At 43.2% G+C, this 23759-nt stretch overlaps 1 protein-coding gene across 3 annotated transcripts in view; it reads right to left on the bottom strand.

The window, feature by feature from the left end:
- Positions 1–19417, bottom strand: part of TSEN2 (tRNA splicing endonuclease subunit 2) — a 34172-nt gene extending 14755 nt beyond the window's left edge. The window contains exons 1-7 of one of the 3 annotated variants that reach the window (XM_006758287.2): positions 19324–19416; positions 17939–18066; positions 16737–16930; positions 14405–14486; positions 11419–11455; positions 6115–6631; positions 5190–5267 (exon numbers count right to left, since the gene is read on the bottom strand). In XM_006758287.2, coding sequence (XP_006758350.1) covers positions 5190–5267; positions 6115–6631; positions 11419–11455; positions 14405–14486; positions 16737–16910 — 888 coding nt within the window. In that variant the 5' untranslated portion in view covers positions 16911–16930; positions 17939–18066; positions 19324–19416. Of the gene's footprint in view, positions 1–5189; positions 5268–6114; positions 6632–11418; positions 11456–14404; positions 14487–16736; positions 16931–17793; positions 17823–17938; positions 18067–19323 lie in introns of those variants that run through there. The other 2 variants (XM_006758288.2, XM_006758289.2) reach the window with 2 other exon arrangements.
- Positions 19418–23759: the final 4342 nt, after the last annotated feature.

The following is a 23759-nucleotide window of genomic DNA, read 5'->3' as shown; positions in this document are numbered from 1 at the left end:
CTTCCTACCATCTGCAGCAGCTCTATGTCTGACCACCAGTCTCTCTAGCCGTCTTGGCTTCACTGGTCCCCTAAACACATTAAGCTCATTTCTGCCTCTGTAATTGCTATTTTCACATTTGGCATAAACTGCCCCAGACTCAAAGGTCACTTCTCAGAGGTCTTCCCCAACCACACGGTTTAAGTAACCCCCATATTAACTGTCTTCTTCAAAAGAGCACTTATTTTTGTCTGTAAATATCCTTCTGATGTGTGTCTCTACAAGTAGAATGCAAATTCTGTGAGAGCAGAAAGGTCTAGAAAGCGGTCTAGTACACTCTGGGTGCTCAATGCCTGTGCTGGAAGAATACACAGGTCCCTGGATTCTGTCCTTGGTTTAGGCCTAGAGCCACCTAGAGCAGGCCAGGCCCTCAGCTCTTCTCCAGAGTGCTCAGTGTGGACACTGCTATAGTTCTCCTTTCAGCTACTGGTGACAGCCTTCCCAGGAGTCCTCAACCTTATTCTGATCTTTTTCCTTACCATGGCCCCATACTTAATACAAAATTCTTCTTTCTCTCAGATGGACACCAACAACGGCCGAAAGGTGCATGGAAAAGACAAAGTTGGTTCCTCAAACAGCCACGTCCTTCTGTCCCTTTCATTTTCTCACTTCTTGGTTCAGAATGGTGTAACAGGAAGAATGAGCTTTGAGACATGACGGATCTGGGATGGAATCTCATTAATGGCTCACTTAAACTATACTACCTCACCTATAAACTAGGAATAATAATTCCTTCTTAAAATTTTAATGAGATTAAATCTCATAAAAATTTAAAAAGCTATGCAAACACCTAACTGGTCAATTCATTTTAGTTTCCCTTCCTTTCTAAAAATCATTCAGATATTGTAGGCTGGACAAGTTCCATCCAATTTTTGCCCAGCAGCAAACATACATTTCCCTAAGAACTGATGAAACCAATGCCTCATTTTAATCGGCCTACAATGGCTTTCACGAGTCAATGCAAACTGCTCTCAGGCACTTATTATAGATGGAGAGGACCTCATTTCAGTTGAGTTGGTTTTATTTAGAAGTAAGTCATCAGTACACTGGGGAGATCTGGAGAGACTGGCAATAATGTCCCTTGAGATCTCATGGATAAGTTTTTTCTCTGACAATACTAATAAGATAGAAGGATGAGTTTAACAATTATTTTAACGTTACATATAACAGCAAAAGAGCTCTCCGTAACAGATCTCTGAGAAGCAGATCTCTAAGTCAGCTGTGGTATTACCATTCTCAATCCCTAAAAAGAACTGCTTTGTTCACCACAGCAGGGCTGCTGGTGTTCCTGACAGACATTTATGGAAGTACATTAAACAGTGCAAGTGGCCTGCCAAACACGGGTGACTCTCTCAACGGCAACCTGCCAAACAGAATTGAGAAGCAGAACCAGGCTTAACTGCGTGCTCCCTGAAAACTCCTGCAACACGTTTCTGGAATGTTCTCAGGAGCTAAGCAGCTTCCAAGAATGCAGAGCAGTCTCATCGGCTATCTCCTCTTCCTCTTGCCCAGGGGTCCTCAAACTACGGCCCGCGGGCCACATGCAAATACAAATATTGTATTTGTTCCCGTTTTGTTTTTTTAATTCAAAATAAGATATGTGCAGTGTCCATAGGAATTTTGTTCATAGTTGTTTTTTTTTTAATTAGTCTGGCCCTCCAACGGTCTGAGGGACAGTGAACTGGCCCCTTGTTTAAAAAGCTTGAGGACCCCTGCTCTTGCCTTTCGTCAGGGAGTGTTTGGGAGGAGGCTTTTGTCATTCAAAGCATCAACTGGTCACCCACCTGGAACAGTAAGGTTGAACCCTAGTTTCTACACCTGATACTCTCTCCAGCCTCCTGATGCCGCCTACCAGAGCCGAAAGGGTCTTCATGGCCTCAGCCCTCCAGTCTACGCTCCTCCTGATGCCAGCTCTGGTCCCTGCCACTCCCCTACGTCACTGCCTGTTAATTCCCCGGTGCCACCACAACCAGGTCAGAACCCTACTCATAGATATGCCTACTACAATCTAGCCCTCCTGCACTGTGCTTTCACTTCCGGGACTGAGCTGCATAAAGAGCCCATGCTGTCCCGTGTCCATCTGGCAATCCCCTATTCATCCTTTAACGTGCAGATATCACCAACTCTGTAAAATCTTTCCAGCTAGCACGTGTCCCTTTGGACTCCACCAGTTTCTGTGCAAATTCCACACCTCGTACACATCCATTTAACAAATAATTATTAAGCACCTAATGGATGACAGGCATTGGGTACAAGGACACAAGAGGAGCAACACTGGGACAATACTTAGATATCACACTGTACTTATCGCATAGAATTGTAATTACCACGGAGCTACCTCTAGGACCAGAGCAATATTCTATGTACTTCTGTATTATTAATACTAAGCCCAGTGCCTGGCACAAAGTAAATACTCAGTGAATATTTTTATAAAATACTGATTGCACATACCTGAAACTGAAGAGAAAGAAAACACATACAAAACAAATACATACAGAACAAGTGCTATGTTATTCAGAGATCTCATTTAAAAATGAACAATTTTCTTACACATTTCCCAGATTCATTATTTGTTGGATTCATACTGTTAAAAATAAATTTTTATTAATGTGATATTGTATACCAACTATACTTAAATTAAAAAAAATACTGATTGTGCCCTGGCTCGTGAGTCTGCTGGTTGGAGTGTCATCCTGTGTACCAAAGGGTCTTGGGTTCGATCCCCAGTCAGGGCACATACGGGAGACAAATGATCGATGTTTCTCTCTTTCTCCCTTCCTCTCTCTCTAAAACTAATAATAACATATCCTCGGGTGAGGATTTAAAAAAAACTGACTGTCGCTGAAACTGGTTTGGCTCAGTGGATAGAGCGTTGGCCTGGAGACTGAAGGGTCCCAGGTTTGATTCCGGTCAAGGGCATGCACCTGGGTTGTGGGCACATCCCCAGTAGGAGATGTGCAGGAGGCAGCTGATCGATGTTTCTCTCTCATCGATGTTTCTAACTATCTCTCTCCCTTCCTCTCTGTAAAAAAATCAATAAAAGATATTAAAAAAAAAAAACTGATTGTGAAAGAAAGTTCCAATTAGCTACTAAATAGCTTTTACAATTAACTTAATAATGATGATAATAAGAATAGCAGGCACTAACACTTACTGAGCATTTACTATATACCAGGCACTGTATTGAACCCATTACAGGCATAATTTAACCTCCAGACCATCTTATAAATAAGGTGTTATATAACCCTCATTTTGAGAAGAAAGCTGAGACCCAGAGGTCAAGCACCTATCCACAGTGCTGTCCAATACAGTAGCCATTGGCCACATGTGGCTGTGATTATTTTCCTTTTTGTTTTTTTATTATTTACATATTTATTTATTTGAATCCTCACCTGAGGATTTTTTCCATTGCTTTTATTTTATTTTATATATATACACACTAGAGGGCCAGTTCATGAATTCGTGCACGGGTGGGGGGGCGTCCCTTGGCCTGGCCGGCGATCCAGGCCTATTGGGGGGGCCAGCTGGCCTGGGGGGATAGGCCGCAGGAGGTTGGTCAGCCAGGGGGTTTGAGGGGGGAGAGGGGCCACAGAAGGTTGGCTGGCCAGGGGGAGGGGCTGTGGGAGCGCACTGACCACCAGGGGTCAGCTCCTGCATTGAGCGTCTGTCCCCTGGTGGTCAGTTCATGTCGTAGTGACTGGTTGACCGGTCGTTTGGTTGCAACACTCACTTAGGCTTTTATGTATATAGATATATTTTAATTTACATTTATTGTTGAAAGTATTACAGAAGTCCCCCCTTTTTCCCCCATTGATCCTCTCTACCCAGATCTCACTCCCTCCCCAGGTCCATTGCTTTTAGACAGTGCATGAAGGAGAAAGAGAGGAAGAGGAAGAGGAAGAGGGAGAGGGAGAGGGAGAGGGAGAGGAGGGAGAAGGAAAGGGAGCATATGCACCCCAACGAGGGATTGAACCCACAACCTAGGGATGTGCCCTGACAAGGACTCGAACCCGAAACCTTTTCTTATTGGTTGCCTCCTGCACATGCCCTGACCAGAATCGGGAAATGAACCTGCAACCCAGGTATGTGCCCTTGACCGGGAATCGAACCTGAGACCCTTCAGTGCGCAGGCCAATGCTCTAACCACTGAGCATACTAACAGGGCTGCTGTGTTTTAAATGTAGTTGGCACAACTGAGAAACAGAATTCTGAATTGTGTTCAGTTTTAATTAGTTTAAATTAAATAGCCACAAACAGCTAGTGGCTATTGTATATTCAACAGTAGACTAAGCTGTCTCATTTGTAAAATGAGATGAAGTAAATAATTCCAAACATCCCTTCCTGCTCTGAAAGTCTGTTCTTTGTATCACTGGCTTCTCTGCAAGGGAGGACATGCAGACCAGGAGATCAAGAGGCTACAGTGACACAAATACTTCTCTGTGCACACATCTATGAAATCACCCATGTGGATGCATTTAACAAGCACTCCTTGCCACCTAGGTATATGCCAAGAACTGTGCTAGGCACTGCAGAAGCTATCCAAGACCGGCAGGAGCACTCCTGGAGAGGAGGCACACCCATGGACATGAGACTGAGGAAGAGGTGCTACCCTGAAGGGCAGAAAAGGACATGTCTGTGTACAGTACAAAAGGATTGGCATAAAAAGGATTGGCACTAACCGGTTTGGTTCAGTAGATAGAGTGTCAGCCTGTGGACTGAAGGGTCCCAGGTTCGATTCCGGTCAAGGGTACATGCCTGGGTTGTGGGCTCGATCCCCAGTGCAGGAGGCAGCTGATCAATGATTCTCTTTCATCATTGATGTTTTTATCTCTCTCTCCTTCTCCCTTCCTCTCTGAAATCAATAAAAATATATTAAAAAAAAAGGAAGGACTGAATGTCATGTGAACACAGGCTAGAGGAATTCCAAATCACAGGAAAAACATGATGCAGTTGTTAGAAAGCCACTTTTTAAGTCAACTTTTGAGAAAGCAGCTATTGTCTTAAAGGGAGCATGTATTGGGAATTCGCAGAAGGGAATACCCGAGTTACTGAATCACATGCAGAATTGCATTTGGAGGCAGACTCTATAATCTACAGTGTTGCCCAGTCCCAGAGACCAGTAGCTGGAAAGGAAACAGGCTGGCACATACCTCCTCCAGGCTGAGCTGCAAATACTCAAAGATCCTGTATGGATTTCTTCTGCAGATTAGTCTCCTCTTTTGTGCCAACTGAAGAGAAAGAAAGATAATACATACAGAACAAATGGAAGCACTACATTTTACACGAAGGATACTGCATTTTAAAATGAACAACTTTCTTATAAATTTCCCAGATTCACCATTGTTGGATCCATACTGTTAAAATTAAGTTTTTATTACTCATGTGGAAAAGTTTTGCTTCTCTACTTTAACATTTTATTTCCTTTCTTTGTGCCTCATGAGTATTTCCCGTAGTGATCATTTCGCTGGTTGATTTTATGTGCTGCTTTTTTCATTGTACCTCGTCAGCATGTGCCTAGGTTCTTAATGAGCCATAAACCTCACTCGAAAGGCTGGTTAATATTCCTTCAAGTGGGTGTTCCACATACTCCTTCACGATTAGATTGTTTCTCATGTCTGGCCATTACAGATAATTCTAGGGCAGCTCTGACAGTGTCCCCTAAGGAAGTGCCTGTTAAGCTGCTTCCCGTGCTTCCCCGGTGATGGCCGACTTCCACACTTGGGACCCACCCCTCGGCTGTACTCAAGACTATGTGCAGGCACCACTGCATTTCTCTTTCTCCCTAACAAGGATTATTGGACCTGCTTTCATTTATTAAAAAGCTAAGTTATTCACAAATTTTAAGGTTTTAGTTGAAACAGCCCTCACAACTACTGAGCCACCAGGGCAGGACCCAGTGCCTGCTGGCTCCGTTGGAGCGTCTGCAGTGTGGTGTCGTGACCGCCTCTCACATAAGCTGGGTGCTTAATATGGGACTACTACCAGTTCCAAGTAAGGGATGTCCAATTAGCCAACACCTTCTATTGGCCAGAAGCAAAAGGCTTTGGAAGAAGTGATTTATTCTCTTCTACTTACTTTCTCACATGGGGCATCTTCCTTCTCGCTCACATCACACACGACTTCCTCCACCAGCACGTACTCATCATCAGGTCTGCTCTCTCTGGCACAGAGGAGACCCGCTCGCTGGCTGCTGTCCTGACTGCCACACTGGGAGAGAACATCTTTTTGGCTACAATGGGCTCGGGACAGAGGCACAGTGACCTCTAATAAGTGTTCATCCAAGCCGTTTGCAGATAGTGGGTCATGCCCAGGGCCTTCCTGCAGGCAGTCTGATGGCTTGCTGGGATCCTCCATATCATCTGTCTTTTTCAAGTCTCCATTCATCACAGAAAGTTCCTTTCTATCTGCTGTGGCTTCTATTTTGGAAACCATTTCAGAGTTCAGCTCATCATGCAATGGAACGTCTTCATTCTGTTCTATGCAAGGATGCTCAAGTGGTTTTGTGTAATCTTCAAGGATTCTGTGCACTGTACTCTCATCCTTCCCCTGTCTTCGCATGAGCTTTGTGGCCCATTCTACACTACGACGATACCTGCAAAATAGAAATAGTGTTAGCAACAACACTTGAATTTTAGAATTAAAAAAACAGACAAAAAACAACCCCCCCCACACACACAAAAAGACAACAGAACATGTAAAAAAGATGAGAAGGTAGTAAGCCAAAATATTTACAGTGGTTTTTCTCAATGGTGGGCTACAGGTAAATGTTTTCTTTATACTTTTCTGCATCCTCTAATTGTTCTATAATGAACATGTATTACTTTTGTTTGCTTTTATTATAAAGCTTCACTTAACTTGCTGAATTAAAAAGAATTACCTCAGTTTAGCAAAGTATGACAATTTGTGTAATTTAAAACCGGTGGACCAAATGATTTTGGTAAATATAAAGAGAAAATGGCCACCCTTTGTCAGAATTTGTTCTGTATTATTTTCACTTTTTAGGTATTGCATTTTCAGATATATCTTCCATTCATAACATAAAGAGCCTTTGTCTAGTATTGGAAAGCAAAAATGAACATTTCAATATCTTTCACAGTACCTCCTAATATCTCCACTGCACATGGAAAAAAATGATTACGATTAAGTACATACAGCCAAGCATCCTAACAGAAAAGGCCCCTTCTTCCATAATAATTTTTAAACTATATTTTAATGAGAAAATATGTGCTTAGTTTCTTAAACTTGAACGCAAGCCCTGAACACCTCCCGGTTACAGAATTTACAGCAAGACAACAGGGCTCTGCTCTGCTGACTGTTGGCACCTGACGATGCTGCTGGGATGGTGCATGGAACGTGAGGCCACGCCACGTGTGGGAAATCTGGTCTGTGGGAGGCCAAAGACTCCATGAAACCCAAGCACTCTGGCCTCTACCTACAGCAATTAGTGTAAAAAGCACCCAAGAGGACACATGGCTTGTGAGAAGTCAGATGTAATTTTAGTCTTCACCTTGAGTGTTTTGTCTGCATAGGGATGTCTGACTCTGTCATAGCTTATAAACTGCTACATCCCACACACAGTTAAACAAGGAAGGCGGCTTCTGCAGTATTTGAAAAAGAGATCTGTGGCTGCTTAATCCTAATTCATCAGAAGAATCTCCAAACTGTCCACATCCTGTTTATTCTTCATGGGGATGAACATGCATTCCTATATATTGGGAAGAGTCTCTTAGATTTAAAAATTAAAACCTGGCAAGGCTACTCTAACACTGAAAAAACAGGATGATGCAGCGGTGACATGCATGGACTCTGGCTTGCACATTTTGTGGTCAGCCCTGATTCCGTCACTTATAACTGTGTGACAAAGCCAATTACTTCACTTCTCTCTGCTTCAGTTTTTCCACCCATAAGATGGGAAAAGGGTACTACTGCCTCAGAAGGATCATGTTATGTACTACTTTTTATACTTGGGGCAAAAAAATGTAGCTGCCATACAACAGCGAGAGGTCTTTCACCTGTATGAAAAGTATGGTCACTGTTGCATGCAGGGAAAACTTTCACCTGAGAGATCTAAAAAGAATCTCTGCTCTTCATATCACTTACAGCATTGGTTTGATGCTTTTATGGGTCCATAAATCTTCATTTGAACACAAATTTGTGTGTCAATGTATATTTTTCTGGGGAAGGGTTCCACTTTTATCAAATTCCTTGACTCAAAATATACGAAAGAACCACAAAATGAAAGATTCAACAGTTCCCCGCTTTGAGCAGAAGATCTGGAATAGAGAGACAGCACACACAGGTCACTGCTCTGCTCTTTGCAAAAAAGTGGCCAAGGCAGATGTGAGTGCAAACCCTCACTCCATCATGGTCTTGCACTAGTTACGTACCTTCCTAAGGTTCAGTTCTTCTGTGAACCAGGGGTAACTGTATTTCCCTCACGGGGTTGTTGCAAGGATTAAAGGAGACAAGACATGTGAAGTGCTCAGGATATGGCAAGTGCTCAATAAATATGTGTTCCTATAATGATTGTGGGGTTTTTAGGGAGACTTGAAAAATAAAAACATTTTGACTCAATATGTATCACACTGAGATGCAAATGACATCTTAATGAATGGAAATGTACACCTTAATTAGCTGCTCTTTGAGGGCAGAGGCAGTCCTGTGGGGACAAGCATTGAACATCGTGCTCTGTTGTTGGCATTTCCACGATTCTCAGCTAAGCCACTAGCACCTCCAGCCTCTTTTTGCTTTTCTGACAAATGCCAGAATCATGTCTGCATTTCTGTCTCAGAATGACCTCAGATGTTCATTTCTGAAAGCGCAAATGAGACAGTGGCTATCAAAGTAAGGAGAAGAAAGCCTCGAAGTAAGACTGATGATGAAAACAGCCAGATGCACAGATGACTAAGACATATGGCATATGGGTCATAGAACAAGTGTCCTCCAATTGGCTGGCAATGCCTTCAAAAGCCAAATCCTACTGCAATTAACCCCAAACACTGCTGGAGAAACAGCAGGAAAAGAAAAGCGAAAGTCAGAAAGGGGAGGGCGGCAGAAGGAAAAGGTGTCAGCGGCTCTGATTAGAAACGGTAATGAGACTGATGAAAAGCAGGCCCATTTTAGGGCCAGCAACACAGATGGTGCCACTTGAGCACGCCTCAGCTGCTCGTGTTTCTATGCCTTGAGCACACCTCTTCCATTTCCATAGAGTGCCCTTCTCTACCATCTTATTGCTTAATGCCCCTTTATCACTGGGAGTTCACAGCAAACTGGTTAGGTCCGTCTGCTTAGGTCCAAGTACTGGCCTTGAGCAAGTTTAACTTCCTCTGGTTCTGTTTCCTCACCTGTCAGAGACAGAAAACAACAGGACCTACCTCACGGGGGGAAGGAAGGACTTATGGAGACAACCCATAAACATGTTATTAGCATGTACCTAGCACAAGGGACATACTAAGAAATGCCAGCATACAAAACTGTATTATTCTCATTATGGTCAATTCCTTTCAGGCTCTGGAGCTGGACTTCCTGGCTTAATCTCATGTAATCTTGGGCCAGGTAACTGCAGATTCCCATGTACGGGACGGGAATGACTACTCCTACCTGAGAGGTTTCTTAAGAAGATGAACTGAGATTATACAGGTATATAGACCAGTAACTGGCACTGTTGGAGCAACCAGAACCCACTGGCCATAATGACGAGGACGGTGATGTGGCCACAACCAGAAGCTAACATGAGGCGTGGGAGGATCCTCCCCCAGAGCTGTCTGAGGGAGCACAGCCCTACGTGCCTTGATTTTGGATTTCTGGCCTCCAGATCTGTGAGAACAAATTTCTGTTCTTCTAAACCACTCAAGTTTGTGGTACTTTGTTATGGCAGCCCTAGGGAACTAATACAAGGATTAATAACATCCTTGGAATATTAATTACTCTGCAGAGGTTACAAGGGATAACCCTCAGGTAGGCGACATTCAGAAACTTACATATTCAAACTGGCTTGATGTCACCTCATCTTTATTGCCAGCCCAATCGGGATACAACTGAGGGGCAGGCTTCTCTTCTGCTTCTTGGTCTCAGTGTTGGCTGCAGCAACCTGCCTATAGGCAGCCCTCCTGGGATGCGGGTTCTGCCAGGTTCTTAGCTGGCCCCTCCCGCAGTCTGGGGCCCTACCTCTACGCCCAGCCCGCAGTGTTAGCCAAAGCAGCCACTGAGATCTCCCTGGTGCCACTGCCTCCCAGACACTCATCTGGCCACGGGGTTACTGGGCATGTAAACAAGAGGCTGTCGAACATGCAGAAGCAAGAGGAGAAATCACTGTGGGCTGTGTGGTTTTAAAGGCTTCCTAGAGGAGGAGTTGCAACTCGAGCTGCTCCTCAGGGATGATGAGGATTTAGATCAGTGATGGCGAACCTATGACACGAGTGTCAGAGGTGACACGTGAACTCATTTTTTTGGTTAATTTTTCTTTGTTAAATGGCATTTAAAGATATAAAATAAATATCAAAAAATAAATCTTTGTTTCATTATGGTTGCAAATATCAAAAAATTTCTATACGTGACATGGCACCAGAGTTAAGTTAGGGTTTTTCAAAATGCTGACATGCCGAGCTCAAAAGGTGCGCCATCACTGATTTAGATGGACTAACGTAAGTCAACAAGATCCTAGCAAGGCAACACTAAGTGTTGGGGCTGCCAAGAGGAACCGACATGGTCCCTGCTCTCCAAGAACTGACATTCTAAGTCTTGGTGTGCGACAAACCGTACAGTGAGGGGCCCCAAAGCAGACTCCATGGGAGCTGGAGGAATGACCCCCAACTCAGCGGAGGGAAGGGTGGTGGTGAGGAGAGGAACTCTGAGAGAGCGACCAGTAGGCCATGCGTGGAGTGTGGGGAAATAGCCAGCTGTGTGCATGTCTGCAGGGTGAGGGAGAAGTGTCCAGGGAACAGCGTGAACAAAGCCCAGGGGAAGGAGTCGCACTACAAGTGGACGAGGAAGAGCCTGGGTGAAAGCCTCTTCCTCTAACCCTGCAAGTGTAGAGCGAGGAGAGGGGTCAGGGCGTGTATGCCCACACAGCACAGGAAGCCCGTTCTAAACGTACGTCTAAGCACCTTAGCTCTTAAAGACGTACACGTCACAGGGTAGTTCTTCCTATTCTGCAAGGAGTTCAACTGGCAAAGGATTTGGTTTAGGATTATTTTTAAAAATAAACAGTACATTTCAAATATTATTTGATTCACATTAAATTCAGACACATTTCAAAGACAACTGCAAAAAGAAAAAAAAAAAAGAAAGGCATGAACTACCACATCAGAAAAGGTTTCCTAAAAATAGACTCGATTCAAGCCATAATTTTGACCAAGGCTGCAGTTCACCATGACTTACTTCTTTGATGTGATTATAGGCATATTTGTTTTCATATCTGTAACAACAAAGAAACAAAGAAGTTCTATTAATTCAGACAATTTTCCTTAAGGAGAAAAAACACTGAAAACCTAGAAAACACTAAGAACATTCCAACATCCACAAAACCACACACCTAAAAGGCTGGCTGTCCAACCAGCAATGGCAAACATGTGCTTTACATGCCATCACTCCCTGCACTCAAACCCCTGGCAGGCGCAGCTGACCAATCAGTGCTCTTGCTGGGCTCAGATGTGACCTCGGAATCCTTCTCAACACTGCAGCTAAGCAGGATGGCACGCACAGGAATCCTTCCTGCCACCTCTGAATGCTCATGCTCTCAAGTTTCAGATGAGAACACAGAGACCCTAAAGCTATACACTTTAGCCTCATTGCCCCGTGCTACATAAGCACCTGCAGTGAAAGCTGTGCTTGTAAGAAAGGGCTGTTAAAGTACGTTTCATGGTGGTGTTTGGGTGTGAACTTGCACATCAGGATGACTCTCTAACCAACTGAGCTACCCAGCCAGGGTTTTGGATATGGATTTGGGAGTTCTGGGCTCTATTTCTAGTTCTGGATATCTGGTTGGAGGGGTCTTTCCACCTAAAATGTTTATTGGGTCACTAATGGTGTGGGTTTTAGACAACATGGATGGACCTAGAGGGTATTCTGCTGAGTAAAGTCAGTCAGACACAGAAAGACCATATGATTCCACTTACACGTGGAATCGAGAAAACAATAAATGAAAAAACAAAACTGAAACAAACTCATAGATATAGAGAATAAACTGATGGTTGCTGGGTGGGAGGGATGTTGAAGGGCTGGGTGAAAAATATTTGTTTCTGTGTCTCTCTCCTTCTCCCCTCCTTTCTGAAATCAATAAAAAATCAACCAACCACAACATAACCATCAGAAGACACAAAATGTCTTGTTGATTCTTCTTATGTCATCAGCACCACTGCTGATCAATGCCTAGATCTAATAATTCATTACAGGTTGCAAAACGGTGACATTCTAATCCTACTATTTCTTCTTTAAAGACAAAACCCTCACTATGTGGCTACCCTAAGAACCAGTTCATACATTCCAGTTTTCAAAATGATGTATCCTCCGCAGGTGACTGACGAATTTCTTCTGGCATGTGTCAGTATGAACGAAAGGATTCAAGCATTTTGGGGGTATTATTATGAATGAATACATTTTAAAATAAATTGTAGCATTATTCTTATCGATGCCCAAATGTTTCCGTGGCCAGTAGAAGCCTCTTTTGAAAAAAGCCTAGTAGTTTATGACAGCTTCCTTGCTTCCTGGTACAAGATGTTTCATCTAAAAAATCCTGGCTGCTCTTAACCACACCATCAAAATTACTGATTTGCTTAATTATACAATATACATACCACAGGCTCAGCATCACTGTAACAACACTACAACCCATAAAATACTTGCTGAAAACAACGTAAAGGTTATTTTGTAGCTCGTTCTTGCTTTAGAGTATATGGCAGGTTGATTGCCCCAATTCCTCAGGTCTGCCATCTGCCAAACCCTGACTCTGGGCCAGTGAAGTATCAGCAAGCACGATGCAAGCAGAGGCCTGGAAAGCACGGGCACACTGGGGCTTGCTCTTGACCCTCCACCATAACCATGAGGACATACCTGGGCTAGCTTGCCAGAGGATGACACACATGCCCGCCCCCCCTCCCCCCAATGGCTCCAGTTGAGGCCATCCTAGACCAGTTGACAGCCAACCAGACTATCAGTGAGTCCAGCTAGATCCATTACTGGACTAGACCCATTAGAGCAGCCAGCTGACCCATGAGTAACATAAGGATGAGCCCATCCAGCCAAGATCAGCACACCTACCCAGCAAACCTATAGACTTGTAAGCAATTTGGTTGCTACTGAAAGCCACTGAAATTTGGGGTGGTTTGTTAAATAACACTATATAGCAAGAGATAATTGACGTAAAGTCTATCCCATTAGAATTGAAGAGTCCAATTATCATGTTTTGAAGTCATTCAAAATAGTTTCCCCCTTGTGGCTCTACCACCAACTTGATATACAGGTTCTTTTTTATTTCAAGAATTACTCCTACCAGCAATGCATGAGAGTGTTTCTCAGGGCCTCACTGATGGTCAAACTTTTGGATTTTTGCCAATCAAACTGCTAAAGTGATATCTCAGTAGAGTTTTAATTTGTATTTTTTCTTACAATATAATGTTTTTAAAAATCCTTTCTAGCCCTGACTGGTGTGGCTCAGTTTGGTTGGGGCGTTGTCCCGTGCACTGAAGGGCCATGGATTTGATTCATGGTCAGGGTACATGGTGTGGGTCCAATCCCCGTTAGGGGCATCTATGGAGGCAACCGATCAATGTTTCTCTCTCACATTGATATTTTGATCTCTCTCCTTCCTTTCTTGTTCTAAAAATCAATGAAAAGCATATCCTTAGGTAAGGATTAAAAAAATCCTTTCTAATTATGTTTTAAACTGATATTGGCTGTGTAATTACCATGAGACTTCCCTAGAGAAATACACTAAGATAAAACATTTATAAATTAAAGAGGATCAGCAAGTGAGAACTACACACATTACTATGTTTTAACAAATACATCAATGTTAAAGTTATTGTTGTAAATTCTAACTCTAGAAATAAAACTCATTTTGCTTACAGGTGAACAGGTACCTAATAATCACTACCTTCCACATGCAGAGTACTCTTCTAGTCAATGCTTAACAACAGAAAAGCCTGAATAACACATTTGATAATTCCAGAAATTAGATAAAACAAATTTCAACTATAAGAACCCTTTCACCTTTATTAGAATGATTCTAGCTACAATTTTTAGCAGTAAAATTGTCAGTGTGCATCTTACCTCTCCACTAGAATTTTATGATATAATCTGAGGTGGAAGATAAAAAATGGAAGAAAATAATACTTTGCCAAAAGAACTGAATGACATGCAAGTTTACCTTTCCATTTAGCAACCAGCTTGGGATCAGAAATTGTGAAGTTTGGACGGCTTCTAGACAGGATTCCTTTTCCAAAATAACCCTTCCAGGAAGAGAGCAAATAGTTAGTTCACCTTTAGTTATCACTTTTTTAGCCAAGGGAGAATCACAATGAGTTAATGAAGTTTATTGCACTTTTCACAGCTTTACGCCTTCCCTCTGATTACCTAATGAATACAAATGAAGATCTTAGCATTTTATCTGTGATAAGTTTCTAGTATACCTCTTTTGTCTCCTAACGATTTCAGTCTAGGTCTTATAAGCTGAAGGCAACAGGGCAGGCGGAGGCAGGGATTCTTCTTCATGTGGGTCAGGAGCATGTGTCTAAAAGCAGGAACCAAGTCTACCAGGTACAAAAAAGCTTCCTAGCTTCCTGGATTCTCTTGTACTCCTCCCTGCTGATTCCAAAAACAACATTAACCCCCCTCCCCCCATTTCTTAATTTAAGCCCATAGAAAACTGAAATTGAGAGAATAATAAAATGAACACCTTTTACCCTCATCTGGATTTAACAGTCAGAATAAATAATGTGTATAGCAATTTACAAAGCTCCTATTTAATGTTATGTATTACAAATGTGAATAGACTGCCTTCGGCCTAGACCTTCATCTCACCAAGGTCAATGCCACCCACTGTATCCCACTTTGGGAGGGTGGTTAAAACATCCATATATGTACTAGAGGCCCAGCGCATGAAATCACACAGCCCTGCCCACACACCTGCCACCCCTCTGCGCTCACTGCCCTGCCACGCTCACAGCCCACCCACCCGCAGGCACCTCACCGTGCCCACCCACATGCCCTGCCCACAGGCCACCAGCCTTGCTTCGATCTGAGCCTGTGGCTGCAGGGGAGGGACCAAGAGGTGCTCCATGCACCTCCTGATGACCTGTCGTTTGGTTGTTCCAGCGTTCTGGCCACTGGCCCTTTACACACACACACGTATATGTATATATATAAATCCTCACCTGAGGATATGTTTTTATTATTTTAGAGGGAAAAGAAGGGAGAGGGAAAGAAGGGGGGGCGTGGTGAGAGAGAGAGAGAGAGAGAGAGAGAGAGAGAGAGACATCAATCACTTGCCTGACGAATGTGCCCCAATTGGGGATCAAACCTGCAACCTAGATATGTGCCCTGACCAGGAATAGGACCAGCAACCTTTTCTGGTGTACAGGATGATGCTCCAACCAACTGAGCCACCTGGCCAGGGCAAAACCTATATATTTTATAAAAATGTCTAAAGAGGGCACATTTATAGACTGGCAGTGGATCACTGGGTGCCTTAGGCTGGGAGCGGAGCAGGGATTAAGTGCGATGGGCATGAAGGAACTCTCTGTGCTGATGGGAAGGCTCTAAAATGGGATTGTGGTGGTGGTTGTGCAACTCTATGAATTTGTTACAATCACTGAATTGTACACTTACAATGGGTGAATTTTATGGCTGTAAACTATACCTCAATAAAGCTGTTTAAAAAGTGGCCCACTGATGAACTGGCAATGAGGGGCAGGGAAGGGAGCAAGTTACCAATCTCAACCCAAACCTATCATCAATAGAAAACAGCAAAAACCATACAACTTGTCCTCATCTAAGAAGAAGTCCCCAACTTGAGAGAGAGCAGATGCAGAGCCAGGATACATGCTGAAGCCTCATCTGATCTGTCCATGAGCCAGGACAATATGCCTCTCTGGTTACCTCTGGGGATGGAATGCGAATAAGTGGGGAATTTTAACTTTTTACCCATTAATTTAATTTCTATAAACTGCTTGATATTTTTTAAAATATATTTTATTGACTTTTTACAGAGAGGAAGGGAGAGAGAGAGGGATAGAGAGCTAGAAACATCGATGAGAGAGAAACATCAATTCAGCTGCCTCCTGCACAATCCCTACTGGGAATGTGCCTGCAACCAAGGTACATGCCCTTGACCAGAATTGAACCTGGGACCCTTCAGTCTGTAGGCTGATGCTCTATCCACTGAGCAAAACCGGTTACGGCATGCATTTTTTTTTTTAACACAATGAATGTGCATTGCTTTTTATAACTGAAAGGTAAGAGGGGTCAATGTTACTGACCCTACTTCACTGCTAAAATGTGGGTTCAGGGTGTGGCAATTATCCTCATAATATATGGCTTTAGGGCACTTGAGTCAAACTATAGTGTTCCTACAGGAGACTAAACAGCAAGAAAAGAATATGGGTCATTTATGGTTTGTTTTGGGAGTGGATGGAGAGAAGGAGGAAGGAAGTAGCTCCAGGTTGTGAGGAAGTAGCTGTGCCAGGGCCCCTTGTACTTACTTTCCCATATAGCTGCTCAATATCTTCTGCATTCCTCACAATTACATTGTTGTTTATCATTTCAGCACGGAATATTTTGAAGTCTTTCTGACCAAAAGGGATGGGAAATGGGGACTCATAATTCTCGTACACCCTTCTTTTCCTCTTCGGGGCATGGAAAAAGGCTTCCGCCATTTTTCAAGTGTAACTGTTCTCTAAAGAATATAATGAAGAGAAAGAAACAGTCAATCAATAACTACACTGATAAAAAGTGTGAGTATACTTACGGTATACCTAGGCTCAGAAAACCTAGGTCTGTGGGAAATATAACATATTTATAAAGCAGTGAACTAAAAGACACAGAGTCACAAGAATATTTTGTAAAAGCAGTGCAAGTCTTAATCTCCTAGAACAGTGGTCGGTAAACTGTGGCTCTCAAGCCACATGCGGCTCTTTGGCCCCTTGAGTGTGGCCATGAAGTTTCAATCGCGCTGTACGTGCGCGCCCGCACGTGGTATTTTGTGGAAGAGCCACACTCAAGGGGCCGCAGTTTGCCGACCACTGTCCTAGAATATCTCAATTAATTCCTACAACAATGCCCAAGAAGTCAGTGGCATTATTTCTAACTACAGCTGACAAGACTGAGGCCTAGTGATATGCCCCAAAAGTCACAATGCCACGCAAAAGTCTCCTAAAAGCAAGCACAATAGGATCACTCCCTATTAGGATCACTCCCGTTCTTTCCCTCAGCCAATAAACTTTTACTCAGTACCTATCAGGGGCTCTTAATATCAGAGTGCTGGGGATATAAAGATAAAACTAAGAAACCCTGTTCTCAAGTAATTAAATCTAGTTGGCACTCCATTTAAAAAAAAAAGAGGGGGCGGGATCTTAAAATACATTCCAAACATTATGTCAATCATCTCCCAATTTAAAAACAAAAATGTGTACTGATTTCAGAGAGGAAGGGAGAGGGAGAGAAGGATAGAAACATCAATGATAAGAGAGAATCATTGATCGGCTGACTCCTAAATGCCCCCCATTGGGGATTAAGCCTAAAACTCAGGCATGTGCTGACCTGGAATCAAACCGTGACCTTCTGGTTCATAGGTCGATGCTCAACCACTGACCCACACCGGCCAAGCACTCATCTTCCAATTTTTAAGGTAAATTGATAAATAAAAATGACAGCAGCAATTCCCAATTAAGGGTCCATGATGTACCTCCAATTAGCTAAGAATAGGAACTGTAAAGCCAGAAGAGTACCAGGAATGGAATTGACTTCACTACTTCCTAGTCGTGCGACTGTGGCCAAAGGTTACTTAATCTCTCTGTGCCTTGGTTTCCTCATCTGCAAAATAAGAATGAAAAAACAACCACCCTCTATGTTCAGTAAGACTCATAAAGTTGCCCTGACTGGTTTGGCTCAGTGGATAGGGCGTCGGCCTGGGGACTGATGGGGTCCTGGGTTCGATTCCAGTCAAGGGCATGTACATTGGTTGCGGGCACATCCCCAGTGGGGGGTGTGCAGGAGGCAGCTGGTCAATGTTTCCCTCTCATTGATGTTTCTAACTCTCTATCCCTTTCCCTTCCTTTCTGTGAAAAAATCAATAAGATATATTTAAAAAAAACAAAAACAAACAAAAAAACCCCCATAAAGTGCTTAGAAGAGTACCCAGTTCACAGTGAGCGCTATGTGTGTATTTGCTATAATTATTATTATGGGATGAACACTACCAACATCATTACATAGATGAGGAAATGGATTCAGGTTCAAGACCTATATATATAAAACCCCAATATGCAAATAGACTGGCAGAACAACTGAAAAATTGGTTGCTGTGATGTGCACTGACCACTAGGGGTGCACATGGATCATGGCGGGCATCAGCAGCAGGTGACAGTGAGGAACATGGCTGGCATCAGCTGTGGTGGGAGGGTGGAGCAGGTGAGCGGAGGCGCCAGACCAGGTTTGCAGCTGCAGCCTGTGCCAGAGCTGCTGCTCGCACCTGCTGATGGCGCCGGCCACGCTCGCATTCACTGCTGGCGCTGGCCCCAATAGCTCTGTGTTGTCAGCGAGTGTGAGCGGGGCCAGTGCCTTCAGCATGTGGGAGCAGTGCCAGGAGCGGGGCTGCCAGTAGACAGGGAACCGGGGGTATGGCGGGAGGGGCTGGGCGGGGCGCGGAGGATGGGCCAATACCTGCCCCTGTGCCCACCACAGCTTCGTGGCCCATAGTTCCTTTTAAGGTGCATGAATAGTGCACTGGGCCCCTAGTCCTATATAATAAAGAGCTAATATGCTAATTAGATTGAACAACCAAATGACCTTCTGGATGACCTTCTGGACAAAGCTGGGGCTGTGAGGGCCAGCCGAGGCTGTGAGGGCTGAGCCCCTCACACAAATTTTGTGCACCGGGCCTCTAGTATTATATAAAAGGCCCCAGAGTTGGGCACTAGACCGTCCCAGGTCTGTTGAACTCCAAAGCCCAGGCTCTTCTCTCCAGGTTCTGCTGCAAGCACAGGTAGCATCTGTCCCCCTTTGTCTGAAGGCTCACTGTTTCTCAAGGTAAGAAGCTAAAGGGTGATGGAGAATTGTGGGATTACTTACTGTGCACTCAGCACTAGGAGAGAGTAAAGGAAGCTGAAGTCAGTGCCTCTCCCTTCCAGGCCTTACACTCAGCCTGAAATAAAACAAGCACCTAACAGGCTGCAATTCAATAATGGCTAAAGGAAGGAAGTAGAGTTAAGTGTATTGTGCGATAAAAACATAGAGCCATGGTAGATGCATTTAACTTAGGAAAACTCAACCATACACAAGGGGAAAAAAATGTAAACAGTGCAAGAGATTGGCCAGCCACCCTAAGCCATGAGTAGATGCCCTAGAACGAGACAGAAGACTTGAATCTACTGCTCCCTCAGTCCTGAGTCTGCTAGACTCAATTTAAGCTGACAGTATATCTGCTGCTTGAAGATACAGTGGAACCCTTCTACACATGTGTAAACTACATGGCTCCAAACCCTCACAAAGAAAGAAGTAGGACTAACTATCTAGGTGCCTCCTGCATTCAATACCAACATCCCACTGGGCAGGGGATGTAACCAAGTCTGACACAGCCAGTGAAGGTGGTCAAAGCTGAGAAAGGAAGGTGAACGGTCTTAAGGACTCATGACCATTCAAAAAATATATATAAATACATAAAAGCTTTGTCCAATGTATGATGCCTTTATCCACCTTCTCAAAGAAGTTGAGGAATAAAATGAGGACAAAGAAAAAACATAGATCAAGAAGAGTTAGAGAAACTGAATAGAAAATCAGTTACAAAGATAATGGTGAAAAATAAGAATTGGCAAGTCAGAACCTTCATAGAACTGCCAAAGTATTCCAAGCAGCAAAATGCTAGAATAATTTCTAAGTAAGATCCCTCAATGTAATCACATACTGAGCATGACTGTACACATAGTACACACATACACAGACACACACACAAATACAATATTCATAACAAAACTATGTATACTACATGTTAATGGGCAATTAAGAGATTTTCTTCCAAGGGCATCTTAACCAGATTTTCACTTGCTGACGTATTCCTCAACCTAAGTCATCTCTTTGGTATACAATTGTAGAAATAGCAATTTATTTTAAAGCTTAAACAATACTGTATTGGCTTTTCTGAGGCAGGACATTGATCTCCAGTGAGAAAATTTCTAGGGATTTCTAGGAGCAATTCAGACTTTTATGAGACTTTCATTTGTAATTTAACCTCTGGTTAATATTTGGCTTGTATATATTATATTTGTAATTTTTTTAAAGGAAACACTTAATGGCTAACTTCAAGAACTTCCAATTTAAATCCTCTCAAACAAGTGAAATGAAAAGTTATGTCGCCAAAACCGGTTTGGCTCGGTGGATGGAGCGTAGGTCTGCAGACTGAAGGGTCCCGGGTTCAATTCCGGTCAAGGGCATGTGCCTGGGTTGCGGGCACATCCCCAGTAGGAGATGTGCAAGAGGCAGCTGATCGATGTTTCTCTCTCCCTTCCTCTCTGTAAAAAATCAATAAAATATATTTTTTAAAAAAGTTATGTTTTAATTTGTCTGGTTTGTTTAGGATTTTCCCCTTTCTGATGGCGAATATACTCTAAATAAGCAATACTGAGCTATGACACTTGATGGCAAGAACTCTTGCCAGGCCAGTATGGCTCAGTGATTGAGCATTGACCTATGAACCAAAAGATCATGGTTTGATTCCCAGTCAGGGCACATGCCCAGGCTGCAGTCTCCATCCCCAGTGGCAGGAGGCAGCTGGTCAATGATTCTCTTTCATCATTGATGTGTCTATCTTTCTCTCCCTCTCCCTTTCTCTCTGAAATCAATAAAAATATAATTTTAGAAAACCAACTCTGTACTCTAATCCAAATGTACATGGTAGTTTTCTTGCAAAAAAAACCCCCAAAACAGTTTTTCACAAAACCTCAACAACCAGGATCTAGTGTCAACTCTGACCATGTGACAGCATGCACATCAAGAATTTGGCTCCTAGTAGGCCTTCCATATATACAAAGATGCCATTATTATTGTGTGACCTTCACAACCCACTTAAGCTCTCTGAGCCCAGTTTCTTCATCTTCAAATTGAACAGGATTAGAAACACAGCCTGGAAGTTACCCAAATGTTAACCACAGAGTAACCATATGATCCAGCGATTCCACTCCTGAGTACAGATATAAAAAAAAGTGAAAACATGTTCACACAAAAATTTGTATGCAAATGTTAACATAAAAGCCAAAAAGTGAAAACCACCCAAATATCTATCAATAGATGAATGAATCAACAAAATATAGGATATTCATATAATGGAATATTATCAATAATAGAAGAATGAAATACGGATACATGCTACAATGTGCATGATGAACCATGAAACCATTATGCTAAGTAAAAGAAGCCAGTCACGAAAGACCACATACTGCATGTATAAAACCATTAATATGAAATGTCCCAGAGACACAAATTAGGTTAGCAATTGCAGGTGCTGGGGGAAGGGAGAAATGTTGGAGTGACTGCTAATAGGCATAGAGTTTATTTTGAAAGTAATGAAATGTTTAGATTGCAGTGCTGGCTGCATCACTCTGTGAATATAATAAAATCACCGAATTGTACATTTTACAAAGGTGAATTTTATGGTATGTGAATGATCTCTCAAGAAAGCTGTTATTTTAAAAATTCAGTAAGACAAGATCTTCATAGTTTTGTGGAAGAATTACCTTGTGCTGACCTTGGAAGGCAAAGACGGGGAGAAAGGATTGAATCTGCTACTCTCAAAATCTGCAAGAGGCATTTAGGAAATGTTTCTTTAGTGCCATGGCAGGAGAACAGTATGATGGAAGGTGTGGGAGGTGAGTAAAATTAGAAGAGGTCACCATCACTGGTAGGTACAATGCTGTATGCTGCACAGGTGGGCACTCCTATCCTGATTTCACAGACAAGGAAACCCAGGCTTAGGGGAGCAAGGCCCCATGTGTCCAAAGCCCCATGGTTAGGGAAGATGCGGGGTTTGTAAGGCAGGGAGACTGGCCTAGAAGAAGACTCATGTCTGAAGTACACACAGCTGTACAGGAAGGACTGGGTCAGTTGTCAGGGAGTTTGGGATGTGAAGGTTGGTTGGTTTAGACTTGGAGACAGTGTAGGTTATGACAAATGAAAGATGAACAAAATTCACCTGATAATAATGGCAGATAATAATGGCTCTCAAGCTTAGCTGCCCTTAGAATCGCTGGGGGTAAATTAAAACTTCTAATGCCTAGTCCTGTGGTCGGCAAACTGCGGCTCTCGAGCCACAGGCGGCTCTTTGGCCCCTTGAGTGTGGCTCTTCCTAAGCCTTAGGAGTACCCTAATTAAGTTAATAACAATGTACCTACCTATATAGTTTAAGTTTAAAAAATTTGGCTCTCAAAAGAAATTTCAATCGTTGTACTGTTGATATTTGGCTCTGTTGACTAATGAGTTTGCTGACCACTGGCTCCAGTGATGGCGAACCTATGACACGTGTGTCAGAGGTGACAGGCAAACTCATTTTTTTGGTTGATTTTTCTTTGGTAAATGGCATTTAAATATATAAAATAAATATCAAAAGTATAAGTCTTTGTTTTACTATGGTTGCAAATATCAAAAAATTTCTATATGTGACACGCACCAGAGTTAAGTTAGGGTTTTTCAAAATGCTGACACGCCAAGCTCAAAAGGTTCGCCATCACTGGGCTAGGCCTTACTTGCAATGGCATCAGAAATTCTGGGGTGGGACCCTGTGATTTCAACATGAAGCCAAAGTTGCCAACCACTGCTTGCAGGATGGCCTATTCAAACGCACTTAATCCCAACAGCCCCCTATTCCCTATTGTACAGACAGGGAAAGGGATTCAGGAGGGCTGAATGCTATGTACCTGTAAGAGGTTGTTAATTTCCCTTTCCCAAGCCAGGGTTTAATCATTCCAGACGCCCCGAAGTGTTCAGTGTATTTACTTTTCTAGTAAAACCGGGGCTTGTTCTTTATTCTTCCCTGGAGCCGATAAGCTAACACCCTTTAGGTGATCAATAAATGTTCATTCCAAACAAAACAAAGCAAAACCAAAAGGGGGGAGGCAGCTACATCTACTCTTCCAACTCGCTGGGTCCACCGAGCCTTAACAAGCCTGGGTAAAACCTCCCACCCTGCAAGGCTCGCCTTCTCCCAATTAAAAAGACGTTTGAACTCCAACTGCTAACCTCGGGGCTCGGGGAGGCAGGGATAAAAGGGGCAAGGTAAACAATCCTGCCTCTGGGGAGCTTTCAAGTTAGAACCTAAGACTAAGACATATAAACAAACAATACCCCTTTGAAGGCTGTTGCGAGGATTCAACAGGTAATTGTGCGAAGGCGCGCCGTGCCGGGCTACCCTGGGGAAGTGCTAGCCAGGCGGTAGATGCAACTGCAACACATGACGGCGCACAAGCCAAAAAGTGTTCAGGGCCCAACAAAGTCCTATATCCATCTTAACTTATCCCTCC

This window comes from Myotis davidii, unplaced genomic scaffold (assembly GCF_000327345.1).
Source record: "Myotis davidii unplaced genomic scaffold, ASM32734v1 scaffold73, whole genome shotgun sequence".
NCBI classification, from domain to species: Eukaryota; Metazoa; Chordata; class Mammalia; order Chiroptera; family Vespertilionidae; genus Myotis; species Myotis davidii.
This window is presented reverse-complemented; position numbering and strand designations above follow the sequence as displayed.